The sequence below is a fragment of the Lates calcarifer genome, linkage group LG19 (assembly GCF_001640805.2).
Source record: "Lates calcarifer isolate ASB-BC8 linkage group LG19, TLL_Latcal_v3, whole genome shotgun sequence".
Lineage (NCBI taxonomy): Eukaryota > Metazoa > Chordata > Actinopteri > Centropomidae > Lates > Lates calcarifer.
In genome coordinates, this window is record NC_066851.1 from 4,131,125 (window position 1) to 4,152,349 (window position 21,225).

The window sequence follows — 21,225 nt, forward strand, 5'->3', positions numbered from 1 at the left end:
TTTTAAGATGTGTAAATACCCAATCAAACTAGAGCATGCTTCCTTTGCAGAAGATTACTACCTACTTGCGTCAGAAGTAAGAGGAGGGCCGGAAAAAAATGTGAATGAGGAAAGTTTTTTTTTTTTCCTTTCCCCCGCCAACAACTGCAGTTCTTGGAAATGGAAGGACTGCTTGGGTGTCCTTCCCATCCCCCAGTGTGCCGATGGTGTGAACCTCCTCTGCTCCTGCATTGGCCCATTTCAAATGGGAGGGGAGGTGCGCTTCAGCACTCGGCATGCCAAACTGGCCCCCAGGCTCATTTGAACTAATTTGATGTCACCATGCTTTTTCACCACCACCCATCTGCCATGTTTTGTGACAGCAAAGAACAACACTCCACTGAGGAGGAATCCAGCATGCACAAATTCCTCCCCGGGACATTTACCACAAGAGCCGAAGGTACTAACAAGTGTTGTAAGATTTAAAGGAACAGTTCAAAGTTTTAGGGAATATCTACTTTATTTTGCTTTCATGCAGAGTTAGATGTTGGATTTACATAACTCTCACATCTGTACGGTAAGTATGCAGCGAGAGCTGGCAGTTGGCTAACTGACAACTAATCTCATTTGTTTAAGACATATAAAATATAAAACTTTAAAAGGACATCATCATTTTACAGGTTAAGTTCCAAATCACACTCAATGGACAAAAGTATTGGACCACCTACACATTACACCTACAGGAGCTTTCATTACATCCCATTCTAAATCCAAAGGTTTTAATATAGGAGTTTGTGCAGCTGTAACAGCTTCCATTCTTCTGGAGAGGCTTTCTACAAGATTTTGGAAAGTCTCTGTGGGAATTTTGCCCTTTAAACCAGAAGAGCATTTGTGAGGTCAGACACATGTTCAAAAGGGCCTGGCTCACAATCTCCGTTCTAGTTCATCCCAAAGGTGTTTGATGAGGTTAAAGTCAGGGCTCTGTGTGGGCCAATCAAGTTCTTCCACACCAAACTCATCCAACCATGTCTTTATTAACCTTACTTTGTGAGACACAGTCATGCTGGAACAGACTAAAACTAAACTGTTCCCAGAGTTGGAAGCACAGAATTGATTTGAAGATTTCCCTTCACTTGAACTAAGGGGCCTAGGCCAACCCCAGAAAAACAACCCCATAACACTATCCCTCTTCCACCAAACTTTACATTTGGCACAACGCATTCAGACATGTAACATTCTCCTGGCATTAGGATAGTCATTTATACTAAATGTTACTCTGTTCCTTTGTGTATTTAACTTCCTGGCAAGACTGCAGAATGTCATTGTGCAGCTGCTGCAGGTTGTTTACTTGGCTCTGTTTCTGTTGGGCATATTATGTTCTGTCAACAATGAGCAATGATGAGTAATTAACCTAAGGTGTGAATGTTCAAATTTTTTTTTAAATTTTTTTTTTTAGTGAATACTGAAAAGACAAACAAAAGCAAGAGTGTCTCTTTTACTGATGGTAGTCAACCATTCATAAGAATACTGCACAGTGCAATAAAAAGGGTAAACAGTATCAAGAAAAAGTAAAGTGATCCTGTTTGGAATTATCTGCAATTATGTATACATTTGTCATAAGATATGGTCAAATCTTCATCTAAGTTACAATAATACCACTTACAGTTGGTCGTGGAAGAAATTTCACAAACTGACAATCGTGGCATCCAACCAGCTAAATAGATTAGGGTCAGGGTTTAACATATTTTTTTTAAAAAAATTAATTGGTACACACCTTTTCTTGGATGAACAAGTAAACCAAGTATTTGTTGAGAGACTTCTATCAGCATTATTGAGGCAAGATCAAGTCAAAAACAAACTCAATCCTAGGTTACTCCTTTGTGTTGGGAAACCAGTGGTCCTTCTATAGAAAAAAAAAAATCTTTTAGCAAAGTGTCATCTGGTATAGTCCTTTAATCTGGTTTCCAGGCAAATTGCCCCCATTTTCTCCCACGATGCTTTGACTTCACCATGACAACAGGCGATCAGGCTACTGGAAGTGGGTCAACCAAACCTGTCACAAAGAATAGGGAAACAAACCGAATTTCCACAAAAGCAAGGATGTGCTATTTGATATACAGTACCTTGTAGGCCAAACCATCACATAAACCCACTGTACGCCTCGTGGTTCTAAATTTCAAAGGAATTCTGTCTTGTAGAATTTATCAAGGCATTTTTTCACTTTGGAATGAACATAGATATTGCTTACTCAAATAAATGCATATCAAAGCTTGGTTGCAGTAGGACATTGGGACAGAACATAATAGCATATCAGTGTGTTTCACATTATAAACACAGACGAAGTGAAAACCAAGCATTCTTGAATGTGACTGAATCTAAGTGTACAGTATCTGATGACCATTCCCTGTTTCCGCTAGATAAAGTTTTGTGAGCAAGGGTTTGGAAGCAAGAGATTCAAGACTCAATTTAATTATCATTATGCAACACAAGATGGTATAACAAAATTACACATGCAGTCTCTTTGTACTACTCACAAAAAAATAAAGTTAGTTATATAACTGAGTGAATAAATAGTTAAATAATAAAAATAAAACTATTCTCATGGTGAAGTGTGGAGAATGAATTCAGTAGTCTCACAGCCTTAGGGAAGAAACTGCTCTAATGTCTGGTGGTCCAGCAGCGGGTACTTGTGTATTGCTTGTCAGATGGCAGTGGGGTGAATGGGCTGTGGCGGGGGCAGGTATTGTCTTTTAGTATCTTTTAAGCACTGCGCAGGCACCTCACCCCACCACATCACTTATGCTCAGCAGGTACTCATGATGTTCTGGGCGGTTTTAATCAATACTGTGAAAGCTCAAGGATACAGTGCCTGCAGAAATACACCGTATGGACAAAGGTATTGGGCCACACCTCTTAATCATTGAATTCAGTTGTTTCATTCAAACCCATTGTCACAGGTGTATAAAAACAACCACCTAGCCATGCGGTCTACCTTTACAAACATTTGTGAAAAGAATGTGCCGCTCTAAATAGCTCACTGAATTCGAGCGTGGCACTGTAGTAGTAGGTGTCCACCATTGCAACACGTCAGTTGAAGTCAGTGAAATTTCCTCCCTCCTGGATATTCCTTGATCAGCTCTAAGTGATACTACTGTAAAATGGAAGCCTTTAGGAACCACAACAACTCAGCCACGAAGTAGCAGACCACATAAAGTTACAGAGGAAGGTTGCTGAATGCTGAGGTGGCATAAAAGTCACCAAAGCTCTGTTGACTCAATAACTGCAATGTCCTGAACCTCCTCTGGCATTAGCATCAATACAAAAGCTGTGCACTGGGAGCTTCATGGTATGGGTTTCCATGGCTGAGCAGCTGCATGCAGGCCTTACATCACCAAGCACAATGCCAAGCATTGGAGAGAGTGGTGCCAAGCATGCTGCCACTGGACCTTGGAGCAGTGGAAACAAGTTCTGTAGAGTGACAAATCACGCTTCACTATCTGGCAGTCTGATGGAGGAGTCTGGGTGTGGAGAATGCCAGGAGAACATTACCTGAATGTGCTTTGCCAACTGTAAAGTTTGGTGGAAGAGGGATAGGGTTATGGGGTTGTTGTTTCTGGGGTTGGCCCAGGCCCCTTAGTTCAAGTGAAGGGAAATCTTAATGGTTCAGCTTACCATGACCTTTTGGACAATTCTATGCTTCAAACTCAACAGGGAAAGTTTGGGGAAGGCCGTTTTCGGTTCCAGCATGACTGTGTCCCAGTGCACAAAGCATGGTGCATGGTTGGACCTCTCATCCAACATTAGTGTCAGACCTCACAAATGCTTCTGGATGAATGAATAAAATTCCCACAGAGACTTTCCAAAATCTTGTACAAAGCCTTCCCAGAAGAATGGAAGCTGTTAAAACTGCAAAGGGTGGACCAACTCCCTATCAGTGCCTATTGGTTCAGGATGGGATGTGTCGAAAACTCCTGTAGGTGTAATGTGTAGGTGGTCCGGTACTTTTGTCCACTAGGTGTGATTTGGAACTTAACCTCCTGTAAAATGATGATGTCATTTTAAAGTTTTATATTTTATATGTCTTAAACAAATCAGATATATGGACCAAGCCAACTGTTTCCCCATTTCCAGTCTTAATACTAAGCTCAGTGGCCAACTGCCAGTCCATATAGTGTATCACTTATCATGGATGGATGTATTGGCATGAGAATCCTTGACAACATTACTGTATATGAGCTCATACAGTTTTCTCACAAATTCATGCCAACTTGCTGTGACTTGGCAGGTATCCAAAGGATGTCTAAGATGTACATGAAGTGATTCTTTCTTATGGTTCTCCTTTCCTCCTAAATTTCATTGTGTTAATGGCAGAACCATGACACCTAAATGTGAGGCAGTGAGCCTTCTCTTCAGCATTTTTTTCTTCAAAAGGATCAAAGGAGTGAAATGTGCTGATGTAGCCTGTCCTGCGTCAGGCCAATCCAGGAAAACACAAAAGATGTTCCAGTGAAAATATGATCACACTTTTTTTTTTTTTTTTTTTTTTTTTGCCTTGGTCTCCACACTGCAGGGCGGACTAACTCTGGGCAACTCAACCTTGAAAGAAAAAGAAATGATGAGTCAGCAGAGAGCTAGATTAAACAAACTCTCCCTTCATCACTCCAGGGACAGAGCTGACAAGTGGGCAAGTGGGGCAGCTACATGGTCAAAGGCTAATTTTGATACAATGACCTTTTGATAAAATTTAAACTGTAATTAGGCTCAGTTTAATGATTTTTTCAAGGAAATAAAGTATTTTGATAAATTGATTTGCATTTTTTAAAAATATTTTAGCATTTTAGTTACACATAGGATAGTCATTTATAATGGATAAATGTTCCTCTTTGTGTATTTAACTTCCTGGCAAGACTGCAGAATGTCACATTATGTGCCTGCTGCAGGTTATTTGCCTGGCTCTGGTTCTGTTGGGTATATTATGTTCTGCCAACAAAGACATAGCCAGCAGGGACAGTATAATGAGGGATTAACATTCACAGTTTAACCGTTTTCTTGGTGAGTGCTCAAACATTCACACTGTAAGTTGGGAAAAGTATATGAATCCAACAAAACCTTACTGGAGTCAGAAGTTAAAAAAAACCTGGAGTACAGTCAATGAAATAAGATTGGAGGTTTGAGTGATGCAAAATGCCCCAAGAACTGCAAAGAGATCTCAGAATACTTACGATCAAGAATTCTAGCATTGCATGGACATCTCAAAGAGTTTAGCTATTCATCAGTCTATAATCAGACAAACTGTCTATAAATGGAAACAATTTGGTCCTGTGGCTACTCTCACTAGAAGTGGACACCTAGCTTAGGTGACTCTTAATGATTAACCATCCATCCATTATCTATACTGCCTATCCGTAAGGGTCATGGGGGGCTGGAGTCAATCCAAGCTGCATTGGGTGAGACGGGGTACACTCTGGACAGATTCGCAGGGCCAGCATATATAGACAAACAAACACTCACAGTCACCTACAGGAAATTTAGTGTTATCAATTAGCCTAACTTGCATGTCTTTAGACTGTGGGAGGAAGCCAGAGTACCTGGAGAGAACACACGCAGGCACAGGGAGAACATGCAAACTCCACACAGAAAAGCTGCGGGCAAACTGGGGTATAAACCTGGAACCTTCTTGCTGTGAGATGACAGTGCTAACGCTGAAGAGTTCCTATACTTTATCTGGGTGTCGTTGTTCAAACAGGGCCCTTTGAACAATGTAATTTCTGCATGTGTGTGGTACAGAGATTGACTACATGTATCTAAAATTAGATTACCTAGACAAGATGTGAAGAAGGCAGCAGTAGTGTGCTTTGTGAATGAACTGACCATGGATTGAGTCCAGTCAGCAGAGACCCACAAGACCAAACATTCAATTTACTTTTTTTAAAGATATTGCGTTAACATGCCAGACACTACAGTGGGACCTGAATTACAAGCCACCTATTGTCTGTGTTTTTATGAAAATTCTGATCTTGACATTTACTCTTTCCTCGGAATGTCTTTGTCACAATAGTCTCATTCTTGTTTGATGTGTTGGATCTCTGTCTCCTTCCTTGCTGACCTGCACTGACATAACAAAACTGAGACCAGGTTTGTATCTAAATTCAGAGATTGCACCACAGTTTACAACAATGTGTTTCCTTTCTGTGGCTGGCAAGTGCTGGTTCAGTGGTTTTAACTCTACCCAGCTGTCTGGGTGTAGTCGTTGGCGTCATCAGAGCTTTAAGTTGATTAACCTATCTGTGTGTAAACATGCTGCTGGGAGTTTGCCACATCAAAGTCACCCTGTCTAATCTGTATTGACAAATTAAGTATAGCCAAAAGAGTAAAGAAACACCTCAGGTACCATCTGCTCACATGGGTCTAAGGTCATGCAGAGAAACAGTAAGATATCCAGTCTCATAAGTAGCTGTCTGGGCCAGTCAAACATCCTAAAGGTATATTGAGGCCAAGCCTTAACCTCTTATGAGGACTAAACACTTGCAATCCTCCACTGCTGACCCTACAGACACATGACTGTTTGAATGACTGGGTCAGTGAAAATGAATGAATTAATCAGGTGCAGTTGTTGGCACCAGGTTTATGCAGACTAACTAGGTGTGTAACTGCATGCCAGTTATTATGTAACTACTCTGCACCTTTTACAGAAAGCATATATCTTCACATGAAAGTTGAAAAATGTCAAGGGAAGTTGAGGTTTGTTTCATTTGCCTATTGTCTCAAGATGTGTTATGCACAGTGCACACTGAGCTGAACAGTACAGGAACATGAGTTAATAAAACAGAAAAACTGTGGCACTTCATTGTGCAACTATGAGTTGACAAAGAAGTGAAGAGAAATACAAAGCCAGATGCAGCAATACACATGACACACACAGTCACCAAGGCCCTTACACTGCACTATATCTTGTGGGTGGCCACTAACAATCATCATCCTTGTCTTTTGTGAAGCCTTGCAAATGTGGGGGTCAGGTCACAACGGTCCACAGTAACGATAACAGAAAGTCCACACAGAAGAGATAGACATTACAAGAGGAGGACAAGGAGAGGGGAGAAGGAGATGGTAGAAACACAGACATTTAGAGGAGGAGAGACAAAGACAGAAACAAAAGGACGTGCCTGGAGTGAAGAGAAACAATCTATTTGGTTTGCTATGTAATACATTTTAAGGGTTTTGTGATCTTGTGATTTTGATCTTTGAAAATGAATTAGTCCCCAAGCGTGATCCCACTTCCTGGCTTAGAGGCATGGGGTTGCATAGGAGGGGAGGCCTGCTTGAACTAGTTCGGGTTCACTGACAGTTTTCCCTATAGTTAAAGGGAAAGCAGTTATGCATGAAAATCACTGCAGATTATGTCATCATGCAAGTTTGCCACTCAACCTCATTTTAACTTTTTGAACAATTCAGAAAAGGGCTGTGCTTTTTACTTTTTGATAATTAAACTGTTTGGAAAAAATGATTTCATTCACCAACCTTGCAAAAGATTTGAATGGAAACCCTGCTGTGCAAAAAGTAGAATGCCATGTTGATTGTGGCCTCAAGACCTGGAAAAGAAATTAAGTTAAGCCCACAGATATGTGGTCCTCATGAAGCCCTAAAGTTTCCTGTTAGTGTCCTGGAACTGATGTCTGTGCAACATTTCCACATGTACTGTTGGGTCACGTTGACCAAATTCTTCATTTTCCTCCATTTGGTAATGTCTGCTTGCAAACCAAATGTCTATGAAAGCAACATTTGGACTGATTAGACTGTGCAGTGAGGGGGTGGGGTGGGGGAACTGGGGGACAGGAATTTGATGGGTCTGGGTGAAAAAGCATTTGACTACTTAGAAGCACTAGCAGCACGAGAGGCTTCTTTTTAATCCTGCACAACATTTTCAGTGTCATATGGATTTTTTACTTGTTGAAAACATTTATTAACTTGAACAGGATTATAGATCTTAAAGAAATGTACCACTTCCACAAGAAATACTCATGGGGGCATTAATTGTATATCTATATCTATATCTATAGAACTTGACTTTCCAGAGCTGGTGTGACATGTGTGCCTGTGTTGACACTTTGCCATCTCATGATCCCCTTTAATCTTATAAGACAGGTCAAGAGCTCAGAGTGAGACCGAGCACACTGTTTTCAAGTCAGGTCACATCACTGAGACCGTGCACAGACCAGCAGTCTGTTGCAGTCTGCCGGCGTGAGTGAGCACCTCTGGGATTAACACAAATGCTGTGCAGGTTTTTTTTTCCTTGCAGCTGGCCATGTTGTACCTGCACTGACAATCAACATCATCATTGTGAAGTCAGATGTAACCGTGAAATACACCTTTGAGAGCTGCAACTAATGAATGCTTTCATTATCAAATTATTTCTAAGTTATTTTCTTGATTGATCAAAACATGAATTTCAGAATGTGGAAGCAGAAAACTTGACATTTTGCTTGAAAAATGGCAATTATAGTCTAACGAGAATAGTCTAATCATCAGTTCTATTGTTTACTATAAAATTGTTCACTAATTCCCTACAAGGAATCAACAAAGGAATCTCGTTAGTTAGAGTTAAACATATAGTCAAAGATGAAGATTTTTAGTACTTATTACTTTTTCGGTGGAAACAATACAGGCCAAGTTTTAAGAGTGAGCAGTTGAAAAGCGTTCCAAGGTAATCTTGTGCTGACTAACCTCGTTAACTGGTGGGCCCTGTTTGTCTTGTTGGCTACAATGTTGCCCTGACAAGCTTAACGTTTATTAAGATAGAGGAGGTCAGTTTAAAGTGGCTGTAGTCTAGCGCGTAGTAGATGCCTTGCGGTCCCTATCTGCCTTTCCCACCATGTGGATGAGGTGACAAGACTAAACCGGTTCATACGTGGATGGGAGGCCGGTTTCAGCTGGCTGCGTTGCCTTAGCAACGAACTCTCTATAAATACTCCGCGATCCTCCGCCAGCTTCCACTCTAGTTACAGTCCAAGTAGAGAGGTAACACTTCCAGCAGCGGACTTCATTGTGAAGGAGAACTGCCTCATTTTTTTACCCTAGCATTTGGGTCTAATGGACAAACTCTTTGTAAATGCTTTTTAAGGTAAGTAAGAACTTTTCGATGCCATTTTACCGAGTACGTCACATTTTAGCTCAAATGGCTGTGAACTAACATTAGCAAACGTTAGCTAGTCGACTGGTTGAGGTTAGGCAGCTTAAGAAGAACAATGGAAACGGGAGTTATTAGGGCAGGATATTTCAGCTATTCGACCGTAACTGTAACGTCAGTTTAATACAAGATTGAATCGAGTGTTATCTAACATTACGACGTGGCTGGTGTGGCAGACGGTTGGTTAGTTAGCAACTATCCTATTTGTGTTAGCTAACCTCGGTAACCAACCGGCATAACGTAATCCTGATACGACAACTTTTCAGGGCCATAGTATTGATATTACAGTGAACAGGCTTTTGATTTGATTGTTTTAACTTGGATAAACCGCGTTTACAGTGACTTTCAATGCTAAAACGCCTCATGGCATGGAGAGCTCTAAGCGGAACCGGCATATTGACGTCGGCGTCATTTGTTGGTCACCGATTGGTTCATTTTCGTGCCGTTGGTCTAAGTTAAAGGCGGATCTTTTTTTTTCTTCTCTCTAATTGGGTTATATCTTGACTGGGCGGGGCTTAAGCATTTTGTCGTCTCAGGGACTTTTCTTCTGCATATGGTGTTAAGTTGTCATGAAGCATCTATAAAATGGAGCGCTGTTAAAGACAGGAAAACCACGGGTTTAATGACTGTTGACATGCGTATGTCTTCGGCATGCCTGAAAGCCTGTCACATATACTCTGTTTAATAGAACAATTTGTAACATTTTTTTTAATTTATAGAAATTGATTTCTGAAATAAAATATATGTATATTGGAATTTGTAGTCAGTATAATACTGAACCTTAAACTCACTAAAGTAGGGTCCATAAATAGTTTGGCAACTTATTTCCTGATTTTTTTTTTTTAGATTTATTTAATAATTTATTTAGATTACTTTTCATCTAATCTCCTCTTGTCTACAGAATCGTAACTTTTGGAAAAAACACACTGGCTACTCAGCAGGCCCTGGCCTTGAGTCTTATTTGAAGGGGTTTAATTTCACTGGTGAGCCACCTTGGCTTCTCTGCACGTGAGAAACAGCAACATTAAATTCCATCTCTTTCGTATTCAAGTAAGTGTATCATTGTTGTTTTCTGCTTGATTTGTCATCTTATACAGATAATACTGTAACAGAAGTTGTCATTCATTCCAAGTACAATGTTTGAGAATTGCTCACCTTTGCGCTGTTTGAAACCTTTCCTTGAGTGAGGAATAAAACAGACTTAAGTAATTAGAGACACAAAAGATGCTGTGTTCTTAAAGGTGAATGTAATCTCAATATGCCTCCCCATTCTCTTCCAGTTTACTAGTAACTAATCAAAAGGACTTCTTGTGACCATGAACACTGCTGCTCCCACTGAGTTTGAATTCCAATTCCTGGAGGAGGGTTTCTCTGCCCGGGATATTGTTGAGCAAAAGATCAATGAGTCATCTATGACGGTAAGTGTCATGTGCTGGCATTGTTAAGTGGACACACAGATGGTCCCATTTGTTAGGTAATGAATGTCAACAGGATACATCTGAAAGCAAACTGCTTAACAGAAATTTTACTCTCTTGGTCAGGTTTCTGATATTGCACTGTCTGGTTCTCTGTGGTGCAAAAAATTGACACTATTCTAATACTACGAACATAATGCAGTTTACTGTTGCAGTGTATTATGTATAGTATATTGAAAGCTTTTGTTAAATGCATGTGCCGCCCTTTTATCTGGTCTGTTACAGGATGACAGGGATGCCTTCTACGTCTGTGACTTGGGAGATGTGCGGAAGAAGCACCTGCGCTGGGTGAGGGCCCTGCCTCGTGTCACTCCCTTCTATGCTGTCAAATGCAATGACAGCCAGGCTGTAGTTACGACACTGGCATCCCTGGGAACTGGCTTCGATTGTGCAAGCAAGGTGCATGTTGAAAAATTTCCATAACACTAAATATTTGTAGAATCCAGAATATGAAAGTAAAAGCCCTCTTGTTGGTTAGCTGAAATTTCTTTGGCAGCTTGTGTTCTGAATCAGCACTTTTTTTTTTTTTTTTTTTTTTTTTTTCCTTTGCTGACTGTTGGTATTGTCCCCCTCTAGACGGAGATTCAGCTGGTTCAGTCTCTGGGAGTGGATCCAAGCAGAATAATCTATGCCAACCCCTGCAAGCAAGTTTCTCAGATCAAGTATGCGTCTGCCCATGGGGTCCAGATGATGACCTTTGATAGTGAGGTGGAACTCATGAAAGTGGCCCGCTGCCATGACAATGCCAAGTAAGAGTCTTTATCACCCATAATATAAAGAGTGTAGTGGTATTTTATTTTATTTAGATCTTACTTATCTGCCATCCCTGATTTTTTTTTTTTTTTTTTTTTTTTTTTTTTTTTTTTTTTTGTCCTTTTCACTGACCTTGTTTCTATTGTGTTCTCAGACTGGTGCTGCGTATTGCCACAGATGACTCAAAGGCAGTGTGTCGTTTGAGTGTGAAGTTTGGGGCCCCACTGAAAGCTTGTCGAGGTCTTCTGGAGCGGGCTAAAGAACTGGGGCTGGATGTGATCGGCGTCAGCTTCCATGTTGGCAGTGGCTGCACTGATGCCAACAGCTACACACAGGCTATCGCTGATGCCTGCTGTGTTTTTCACATGGGGGTGAGTTGTGACTGAAATACATGTACATCTGATTTTATGAGGTTTGTCATCCAGCAAATTAAATGAAAACTCTTCATTTTGTGTGACCTCTAGGATGAGCTTGGCTTCAACATGAATCTCTTGGACATTGGTGGTGGTTTTCCTGGCGTAGATGATGCTGAACTCAAATTTGAAGAGGTAAGATACTTCCTTTTTAAAATTATTATTATTATTTTTTTTTTATATCATTCATGTTTTGTTTTTGGACTTTGTTAAATACAACAGGGCAGTACAGCCTTCATTTAGCCAGAGTGCCAATAGTCCTGACACATGATCGTTGCTTTTGCAGTCTGGTTTATGTCTGGATACTTTTTATCCTTTCTAGATCACGGCTGTAGTCAACCCAGCCCTGGACAAGTATTTCCCTGCTGACTCTGGTGTTAAGATCATCGCTGAGCCAGGACGTTTTTACGTAGCTTCTGCTTACACACTGGTTGTCAACATCATTGCCAAGAAGGTCATTATGGATGAGGAATCAGCCTCTGATGGTAACAGGCTTGATTTTAGAAAAGTTATCACAGTTTACTAAAACAGTTTATTCTGAAGGCATATTTGTAACATTTCTCAGCAGTAAAATGATTTATGCTTTCTTCACAGAGGAGGACGAAGGGACCACTGACAGGACTCTGATGTACTACGTCAATGATGGGGTTTACGGTTCTTTCAACTGTATACTCTATGACCATGCTCACTGTTTGCCAACCCTACATAAGGTAAATGAAAATCAAGGTTTGAAATGGCAATGAGATGAGCTCATCATGCCTATTGCTCAGTTAAAGGTGAAACAAATGGTTAATGTCTTGTCTCTTCTCCCCTCCCCATTTCTTGATACTAATAGAAACCAAAGCCAGATGAGACCATGTACCCCTGCAGTATCTGGGGCCCAACTTGTGATGGCCTTGATCGCATTGTTGAGCAGTGTAACCTGCCTGACCTGCAGGTCGGTGATTGGCTGGTCTTCGAAAACATGGGTGCCTACACTGTGGCTGCCTCGTCCACCTTCAACGGCTTCCAAAGACCTGACATTCACTATGTCATGTCCCGCCCTTCCTGGTGAGTGGTGCCACGAAAGCCGAACGTGATAGTCAATAATAGCTGACTTAAAGTGCATCTTGTCTTCCAAGAGGATCTAACTTTTATCTGCATTGTCTTGTCCAGGCAACAGGTGCAGCAGATTTGTTCCCAGGGCATGCCAGCTCCTGTGGAGGAGTCTTGCCTGTTTGAAGTATCAGCCTGCTGTGGCCAAGAGAGCAACTTGGAGATGTCCACCAAGCCTTGCCAGGCCCGGGTGGTTTAAACACAGCAGTGCTCTCCAGATCTAGCATCCTCTGTTATTAAATATCAGAGAGGTTTTCTTAGTTTTTTTTATGTTTTGTTTTCTTTTCCTCCCTTCCCCTTCTCCCTAAATGTAGGTGAAATTTTCAAGGCCAGTTACTTGACAGGAGAATGAGAGGGACATGTTGTTGCACAAAATTTCTGTGTTCTGTATGGAGGCTGGGGATCAACCCTCAATGAAATGAGGCTGAATCACACCCTGAGTGTCTCTGGGTTCTAGGCAGAGTGTTACAGGGCAACTCTGTACTTGAATTTGTTAGTGCAGTCTTCCTGCCATAATCTGGGGTGGGGGGGTGGATGGATGTGTGAGAGACTGTAAGAACTGGAGTACTGTAGTTCATGAAGAACCTATTTGCTTAATTGGAATAGTATAGGGGAAAGAAATCAGTTGTTTGTAAACTAAAACACAAACTACTTTGCTAAAGACTTCCCATCACCATAGGACTCACAACACTTGAATCTGTAGCAATAGTCCAAGAGGTGAAGGGTCACTCATGCTATTAATTTAATGATATTTAAAAGAATAGTAGCAGGTAGCTTACAGCTTAGGCAATCACCAGTGCTGATTGCTGACTGCTGACCTATAAAATGTAAGAGGGGTTAGTAAATTAACTGCTGATCCTTCAAAGCCCTGCTAACAGCTGAAGTCACATGCCGAGCTCGTAACTCACAAAGAGGCGGTTGGAGGGGTGATTTAATTCCTCAACAATGGCTGCTATGATATTTATCTTTTCCATGATCTCCACTTCTGTACAGAACCCCCGTCAAGTGTTAATCCTCAAGATGTTAACATATCAAGAAATGCCATATTTATTCTTTTTTTTTCGTACTGTCATTTATATAATGGCTACTCAGTGTGTTTGTGTTCTGTAAATGCTTCTCTGTCTGCTGGTTATGGCCAGAGCTAGAATTTTCCATTCAAAATTTGAATATTTATACTCCCAGGAAATTTCACATGCATAAATCATCCTCTGTATGTCAAAGCAAGACATAATGTGACTGTCAACTTGTCAGATGGTAATGCAAATATATATGTTAAATAGACCTCTCAGCTATCTGTCACATAAACATCATTGTCTCGATCAACAGACACTACAGGTGCCACTGAAAACAGATCTTCAAGATTAACACTTAAAACACAGGGACTCAAGAAGCAGACTGCACCCCCTTCTCTTCTCCTCCGTATTTTATTTTTATGTTTTTTGACTTGTAGAAGGCAAGGTATCTATTCATGATATTAATAAGACGCAGCATTTAACCATACATTTGAAATTGATACGAAAGAGATGGGATTGCTAATTCATTATGCTTTCCTATGGAAACTTTTTGAAGTTTTGTATTTTTTTAATAAATAAAACATTAGGTGCAGAGCCGAATTATGGATGTTGTGTGTTTTGTACAAATGGAACCACAGGCAATAAAACTGTTTTACTTGTATAGGCACTACAGACCTTTAGAAAGATGTTCACAGGATGTTTCATGAGTCCCATCTGGTGGTTACAGAGGGGAATGACATTCTCAGCTACGCAGTTGAGTAGACTTTCAATAACTGCAGCTGTGACATGGATGAATTTTCCTGGTAGCCACTCTAAACACACACAGCGGAAAAGATTTTTCAGTGCCAGTGTAATGCCAGGTTTAAAGGAACGCTTGTATGAATCTCGAATATGAATTATATCTCAAGTCATTTCTGACCTCTATGGATATTACGCAAAGCATATGATGTCTAATCGTAAAGACAGCCAATCAACCTCATTCCAGAGAGCCACTTTCATCTACAAAACACTTTTCACAGCTGTTACCAGTGAACCTGAAGGATGAGTGCAAATATATTTTATGTGTGTGATTTGGGTGATCTGGCTCTTTATACAGGGAATTGTTGGCATTCTTACAATGATATGTTGATATATACAAATATTTATATGCTTATTATTCACTGCACCTTGATCTGCTTGAAGTCTATTTACAACATGTCTTATATTTAGGGATTCAAGTAACTATGTAATTAGTGATATTACATCCATGTCAGTAGGATTAGTACCAACAGTTCCTTTCCATGAAATTATTGACTTTTGTATTTTACTATATCGCTTTGTAGAACTTTTTTCAATAGTTGGAGTTCATTTATGCAACAAATTGTTTGGCCTTATATGCTTTAATTACAAATGGCAATCTTAAGTCTAACTGGTATTTTGTTACTTTGGTTTATTATATAAACATACACAGGAATGCATTTTTAGGATACATTTTAGTACATTTTAAGTAGTATATTACATGCAGTAAATGCATTTCTACACACTGATAAATAGTTCAGGGTGTATAAACATATCTAACCCCAGGTTAGATAGTTATTATTCAGAGTAACCTGTCAAAAGACAGCTCTCTGTGTTTTTCTTCCATTTTGGTGCATTGTATACACAGTGAACACTCCATGAACATTCTCTAATTTTTTTTAAAAAAAATCACATGACAAAATGAAAGTAATGTAGATCACAGTAGCAGAAAAACATATACTTAATTCTAAATATACAGTTGATTATAAAGATGTTCCCTTTAAGGTTACCGCATTCACTACTAATTTCATTTATCAGTTAATCAGTCATTCACACTTAATATACATCTCTGCATTCTGCAGCAGTGGTAATAACGAAGTAATAACGAAGGTAATAAGTGAAGAAGGAGTAGTGAAAAATACTTATACCTGACAGATTATGGCATAAATACATAATCTACACAGTGTGTGATGACACTCTAATTGTTAGAGTGTAAAACCAAATGGAGTTGGTCTCAGCTCAGCTCTAACTTTTAGTCAGAGAGATTTAACCACAGAGAAACAGATTTCTTTTGTTCACCATACTGTTACCCAGAACCTGAAAAGAATTCATGGATGTGTGTGTGAGATTATGATTTCACCACAGCCATGCCTCTCTGCTCATAATGTTTCCTGATGTATTCAGTGATAGCGTTCTCATTATTAATCTCTTTCCTGAACACCATAATGTAACACTTAGGAGCCAAGTGAAAACCCAGGATGCTGTAGCTGGAGATGAGTATGGCTGCACTTTCTATTGCTATTTTGTACTTCCCAATCAAATTGATATAAATCGGGATGAAGAGGATCCAAACAATTAAAAACAGCAGCATACTGGTGGTGATTAAACTTGCATTTTTATACAAATCTGGCAGCTGTTTACCTTTGAATGCAAACAGGAAACAAATAAGGGCTAAGAAAGCATTATAGGTTAACATGGCTATAAAGTACCCAGTGCAGCCTTTATTGCACTGATACAGGATGGTCTTTTCAAACATCTGTTTGTGTAGAAATGGGGGGCAATAGTACAGCCATAGCACACACAGAATAAGCTGGATCCCAGACACTATGGTCACCACAGCCACTGGCTGATTGAGCTTCTTCATCCAGGACCCTATCCTCAAATCAAAGCTGAAGCCCACTAAGATTTGGAGCAGGTTGGCCAGAATGCAGGATATGCAGAGGGAAAAGACCATGCCGAAGAGAGGCAGGCCTACCATGCAGGATAAATTAGTGGGTATTCCAACGAAGCTAAATGTAAGGCAGAAGCAGGCCAGCAGAGAAAAAAGCTCCAAGAAACACAAATAACCTCCAACTGCCTTCACAATGGGAGTGCTATGATAGATTAGAAACAGAATAGCAAACACAATGGAAATGATTATCCCAGAGACTCCTAAGACACATAAGAAGATAATGAAGGGATCTGTCCAGCCTAGGAATTCATCACTTTTGTTCCAACACTCATTCTTCTTTGGAGATGAATACTGGCCTTCACCACATCTCTCACACTTCGTACCTACAGATGGAAACAAAGACATAGAATTTAACTGCAGGGGGAAAATAAGAATACCACAGCAACTGATCACACTCACAACAGTGTGTAAAGTTACACAATATTTGCAAATAAATGTAAAACCGTATTCAATATAATATATGGGAGATTTTAAAGTTTGAAAGCATTTTTATTACTAGGACCTGAGCACTAGTGTGAAATTAGCAATTATTATTATTCCAGTGATGCTAAAATCGCATTTTTGAGGTTCTAACATGCTCAAAATCACAACTTGCACACATCAGACCTGGCGAAGATTGACATCTGATAGGGGTCTAGTTCATTGGCACTGTAAAATGGCTCCATAGCGCCTCCTTGGACATACTTAAAACCCCCTTGCCATTGGGCTTAGTTTGTCTGAGGTGAACGAAATTCGGAGGCCATGATGTAACAAGCCAAGATGCACCAAAAAGTCTCCTGACATTATGGCCTCAACCCTGAAGTCAGCTATTTTAATTCTAATTTGAAAATTTGGCTCTTTTTGGCCATTTTTTGCATTTGGCGTTGCGTTTAAGATGCTGTAACTCAGCCATGCTTTGGTCAATCAGCCCCAAATTTCACAGTGATGATGAGGGTCCCGACATGAACACACCCACACGTCAATATTCACAAAAAGTTATAGTGCCACCTACTGGCCACAGGAAATGACATGTTTTAGACTTTGATGTCCTGTTACTAGCAGGTTGATGTGATCCACTTTAGACATGGTCAGGAAAGCCTTAAGGACTTCATGATGCCTTATTGTGTCTTGATGTTCCATTGAAGGGTGTGTCTGTGGGGCCGTGGCAAATTTCAATGTTTCACCATTAATCAGGAAGTTGTTGTGACTCCCACATGCACTGTCCAATCTGCCTCAAACTTAAAATGTCATGACCTGAACACATCTACACGACAATATTCAGCCACTGTCTGCCACCTACTGGAAGCAGTTATGAAAACAATCACTTTCATTTCTCTGTTATGACATATAAATATGGTATTCTCAGTTAATGTACCCATGGTAGGGATCCTCTTACAGGACAGGATTTTTCATACAGGAATGGGGCCGTTCACTTGTCTGTAGAATTATGTTGCTTCAGATTTGTGGTAATACACTTACCATTTCCAGGGGAAAACTCGCCAGATGCACAAGGAGCACATTCTCTACAGCACCCTTTGTGTTGCAGTCTCAACTCTTGGCCTGGTTCACATGTTTTAGAGCAGTTGTAAACAGTTACCTTTGAAGGACAAAACAGAATCAGTGCAACATAATATTCATTAAATGATTCTGGGAAATAAAAAAAAGATGAAATCTTGACCTCACATTCACATTGCCCATTTTTTTGACAAGATAATGTGGGATTTTGATTCCTCCATTTGGCCAATATTCTCCAATGGTTTTTATGTCTGTGGAGTTATTCATGCTCCAGTATACAATATCATATCCTATACTGGGGTCTCCATTGGCGTCAAAGAATATATGAGTGGTGTTCACAGTAAAGTTGGCTTTCTTGACTGCCATGAGAAGCTGTGGAGACAAACATAAACAAAAGTATATTGCTGTAAAATTAAGAAAATTTGTTATAATTACTTCACTACTGTTGTAACTGACTCCTGCCAGCAGGTGGATAGTTTATTATAGCGTAAGAATTGGAAACGTGATGACACAGCCAGTCTGTCGCTAACCTCCTTTTAATTAACATGTTATGACTAACTTGTTAACCCATTCATAAACCACAGAGTAAAGACGACACATTGCAGTTTTACAACAAAGAAAGTGAATGTGGAGTAAAATATGAGAGTAAGATATCGTCACTGTACCTCAAAGGCTGTAAAGTTGGCGCTGCGTTCACACTTTTGGTTGTCACACTTAAGCAAGCGCCTGAGACCATCAACGATGACTTGAACAGCTAAGTATATATTGTATGATTCATCTTGGTCAATGTAATTGGCTAAGCAGCTTGAGGGCAGACATTGCTTGGACCCATCCTGGTTGTCTATTTGCGATGCAGGTTATTGAACTGTTCTCAGTCTCAGACTGATTAGAACAAATTGCACGGTGATTCAGATAATCCTGCAGAATGGTATTACTGGATCCATTGCCCATAGAGATGACGTAGTCTTTAAAACCAGGCACCTCATTCCTCTTCGAGATGAATCCAAAAACCTGCCCGGCCAACTTGATGCCCTGCATTGCAGAGATCCCTGAAGAGGTGGACCATGTATCACTTGCAATCCAGGTTCTGTTGAGTCTGTGTGTAATAGCTGCTTTCATGATCAGTTCAACATTGGAAGTCTTAGTAAACAAGATGATGGCCTCCGCTGAGGAATTAATGATTTTATCCAATAGATCAGTCAGGCATTTATGAGATTCAGAACTGTTATGGGAAAAGTAACCAGGCAGGATCTCAATAAATTCAATGCAGATTTTCATATTTTGGAAGTTGTACTCAAGGCGGTCACTACCGTACTTCCCATACTCATCATCACTTCCTACAATGGCAACAGATTTCCAGTTAAACTGCCTCACCAGCTCAGCGATGGCCTTTGTCTGATGTTCATCACTTGATATTGTTCGCAAAAATGTGGGAAACTTTAACTTCTTGCTGAGCTGCTCACTAGTTGATGCATAGCTAATCTGTAGCAAACAGGAACAAAAAGTATGTTGAAGTTGTTCCGCATGCGGTTTGCAACAAAGTTTACAACATTTAAATCCAAAGACAGGTTATATTTATTTATATTATTGCAATAAAGTTACAGAATATTAGATTTACATAAGGATTCTGTCATATTCTAATCATTAGCTTTGTGTATATTTCTAGCTATAAACAGGACATCAAGTACAAAAAGGACAAACCTGGGCAACTGATGACAGAGCAACAATTCGTGCAACAGCTATTGATACTTCAGAGTATCTCTCACCGATCACCACCTTTACTTTGGGTTCAGGTAAAGCAGACTGATCTTTTGCAGGTAGTAAACAGCACTGAGGGTCTGACTGGTTCCTCAGCAGCTCAAGTGTGGCTCTGATGGCAAGGCTGACATCTCCACAAGTGTCATAGATGTCATATCCTATAGTGAAGTTGGGTAGAACCTTAAGCTGGTTTATTTCTCTGATGGCGTATATCATCACTTGAGAGCGTAAGAAATTTTGGAAGTCATAGCTACAAAAATCAACAAAGTACAGATTAAATTTCCCAATTAATTCATTTTTATGAAATTAAATGATTAATTTCAAAGAGGCTGTACTTACGCACTACAGGAGAGTGGTCCAGGTGTTGTGGTTCTATTGGTTTTTGAGTGAAGAGGGAAAAGTCCTCCAATTATGATGTCCCCATTAGAGTATGCTCGTAGTAGACCATTCTCTCCCGAACAAGAGTGAAATACACTCATAATGCTGACAAAGAACCATGGCAAGAACATTGTGAATACACGGGGGTAAAATCAATGTATGTAATTCACTTGGTCTTCTCTCTGCAGTATGACTTGGTTTCTGGATAGCAGCGCTCTCAAACCTCTCATTATGGGATGTCAGACATGGTCATTTGCATTCTCTGAAATAATTTGTAACTTGATACTTAACGCTGTCTCTCTGCACATATTCCACCTGGCGTGAGAACAGTAAGGTCATTTGAATGGTTCATAAAAGAGGAGTCATTCCTGTTTCTGGGAAATTTTCATAATCACCTTATACAATCTCATTTGATAGACACCTGTGGAAAAAGCGGGTTTCTGTATTTCCTTGTATTTTGAATCCTGCGGTGTCTCTTTATTTTGAGGTCAGTGACCCCAAAAACACTAGGGCATTACAGGCCATGAGAGGGCAGCATAATACATACAAATTACAATCAGTCACCATGGCCAGAGTAATGTGGAGATAATGTTTTATTTACAGTATATTTAGCAAATTAATTCAAGCCCCCTATAAATAGTGAATTACTGGATAAGAAGTCCTAGAAGTGCTCACAACAGAGCAAAATTTGAACATCTATGTGAGAACTGAGTAAAGTCCATCAGTTGAGGAAGACACATCAAGCAAGTGGACCTTGTTGCTATTATTGTGTTGGCTGCTATTCTACAAAGTCACAAATGAACTGTCAAGCTCAAAGCCATGTCTTACATGATTATTGTTTATTATATCAGCAGAGGTCAGAAATCTTTAAGTAACATCACATCAAAAGAAAAAGCACATTAGCCACTGTCAGAGTATTATATTATTATAATATAGGATTAATACAGTATTACAG

General features: G+C 40.0%; 2 protein-coding genes and 1 long non-coding RNA gene across 3 annotated transcripts; 1 reads left to right on the plus strand and 2 right to left on the minus strand.

Moving 5' to 3' along the window:
- Positions 1–70: 70 nt before the first annotated feature.
- On the minus strand, positions 71–10,448 carry LOC108896112 (uncharacterized). The gene is made up of 3 exons (XR_007815123.1): positions 10,319–10,448; positions 7,498–7,568; positions 71–2,032 (listed from the first exon to the last, which is right to left on the minus strand). It is a non-coding gene; the product is annotated as an uncharacterized LOC108896112 (long non-coding RNA).
- odc1 (ornithine decarboxylase 1) lies at positions 8,934–14,512 on the plus strand. The gene is made up of 11 exons (XM_018695117.2): positions 8,934–9,097; positions 10,065–10,213; positions 10,444–10,581; positions 10,864–11,037; positions 11,215–11,387; positions 11,546–11,762; positions 11,856–11,939; positions 12,127–12,289; positions 12,399–12,514; positions 12,640–12,854; positions 12,960–14,512. The coding sequence occupies exons 3-11, from the start codon at positions 10,480–10,482 to the stop codon at positions 13,096–13,098; spliced, it is 1,383 nt and encodes a 460-aa protein (XP_018550633.1). The 5' UTR covers positions 8,934–9,097; positions 10,065–10,213; positions 10,444–10,479; the 3' UTR covers positions 13,099–14,512.
- Positions 14,513–15,314: 802 nt separating this feature from the next.
- On the minus strand, positions 15,315–20,409 carry LOC108896121 (G-protein coupled receptor family C group 6 member A-like). The gene is made up of 7 exons (XM_051077941.1): positions 20,232–20,409; positions 19,836–20,142; positions 19,037–19,616; positions 18,800–18,975; positions 18,303–18,506; positions 18,099–18,216; positions 15,315–16,963 (listed from the first exon to the last, which is right to left on the minus strand). Exons 1-7 carry the CDS (start codon positions 20,399–20,401, stop codon positions 16,038–16,040), a joined length of 2,481 nt encoding a protein of 826 aa, XP_050933898.1. The 5' UTR covers positions 20,402–20,409; the 3' UTR covers positions 15,315–16,037.
- Between the last annotated feature and the right edge of the window lie 816 nt (positions 20,410–21,225).

Excerpts from the sequence above, each read along its gene's own strand:
- odc1 (XM_018695117.2), top strand. The coding sequence starts at position 10,480 with ATGAACACTGCTGCTCCCACTGAGTTTGAATTCCAATTCCTGGAGGAG. Across the intron at positions 11,388-11,545 it reads CGCTGCCATGACAATGCCAA|ACTGGTGCTGCGTATTGCCA; the intron begins GTAAGAGTCTTT and ends TTGTGTTCTCAG. Across the intron at positions 11,763-11,855 it reads GCTGTGTTTTTCACATGGGG|GATGAGCTTGGCTTCAACAT; the intron begins GTGAGTTGTGAC and ends TGTGACCTCTAG.
- LOC108896121 (XM_051077941.1), bottom strand. The coding sequence starts at position 20,401 with ATGTTCTTGCCATGGTTCTTTGTCAGCATTATGAGTGTATTTCACTCT. Across the intron at positions 19,617-19,835 it reads CTCTGTCATCAGTTGCCCAG|ATTAGCTATGCATCAACTAG; the intron begins GTTTGTCCTTTT and ends TGTTTGCTACAG. Across the intron at positions 16,964-18,098 it reads CGAGTTTTCCCCTGGAAATG|GTACGAAGTGTGAGAGATGT; the intron begins GTAAGTGTATTA and ends TTCCATCTGTAG.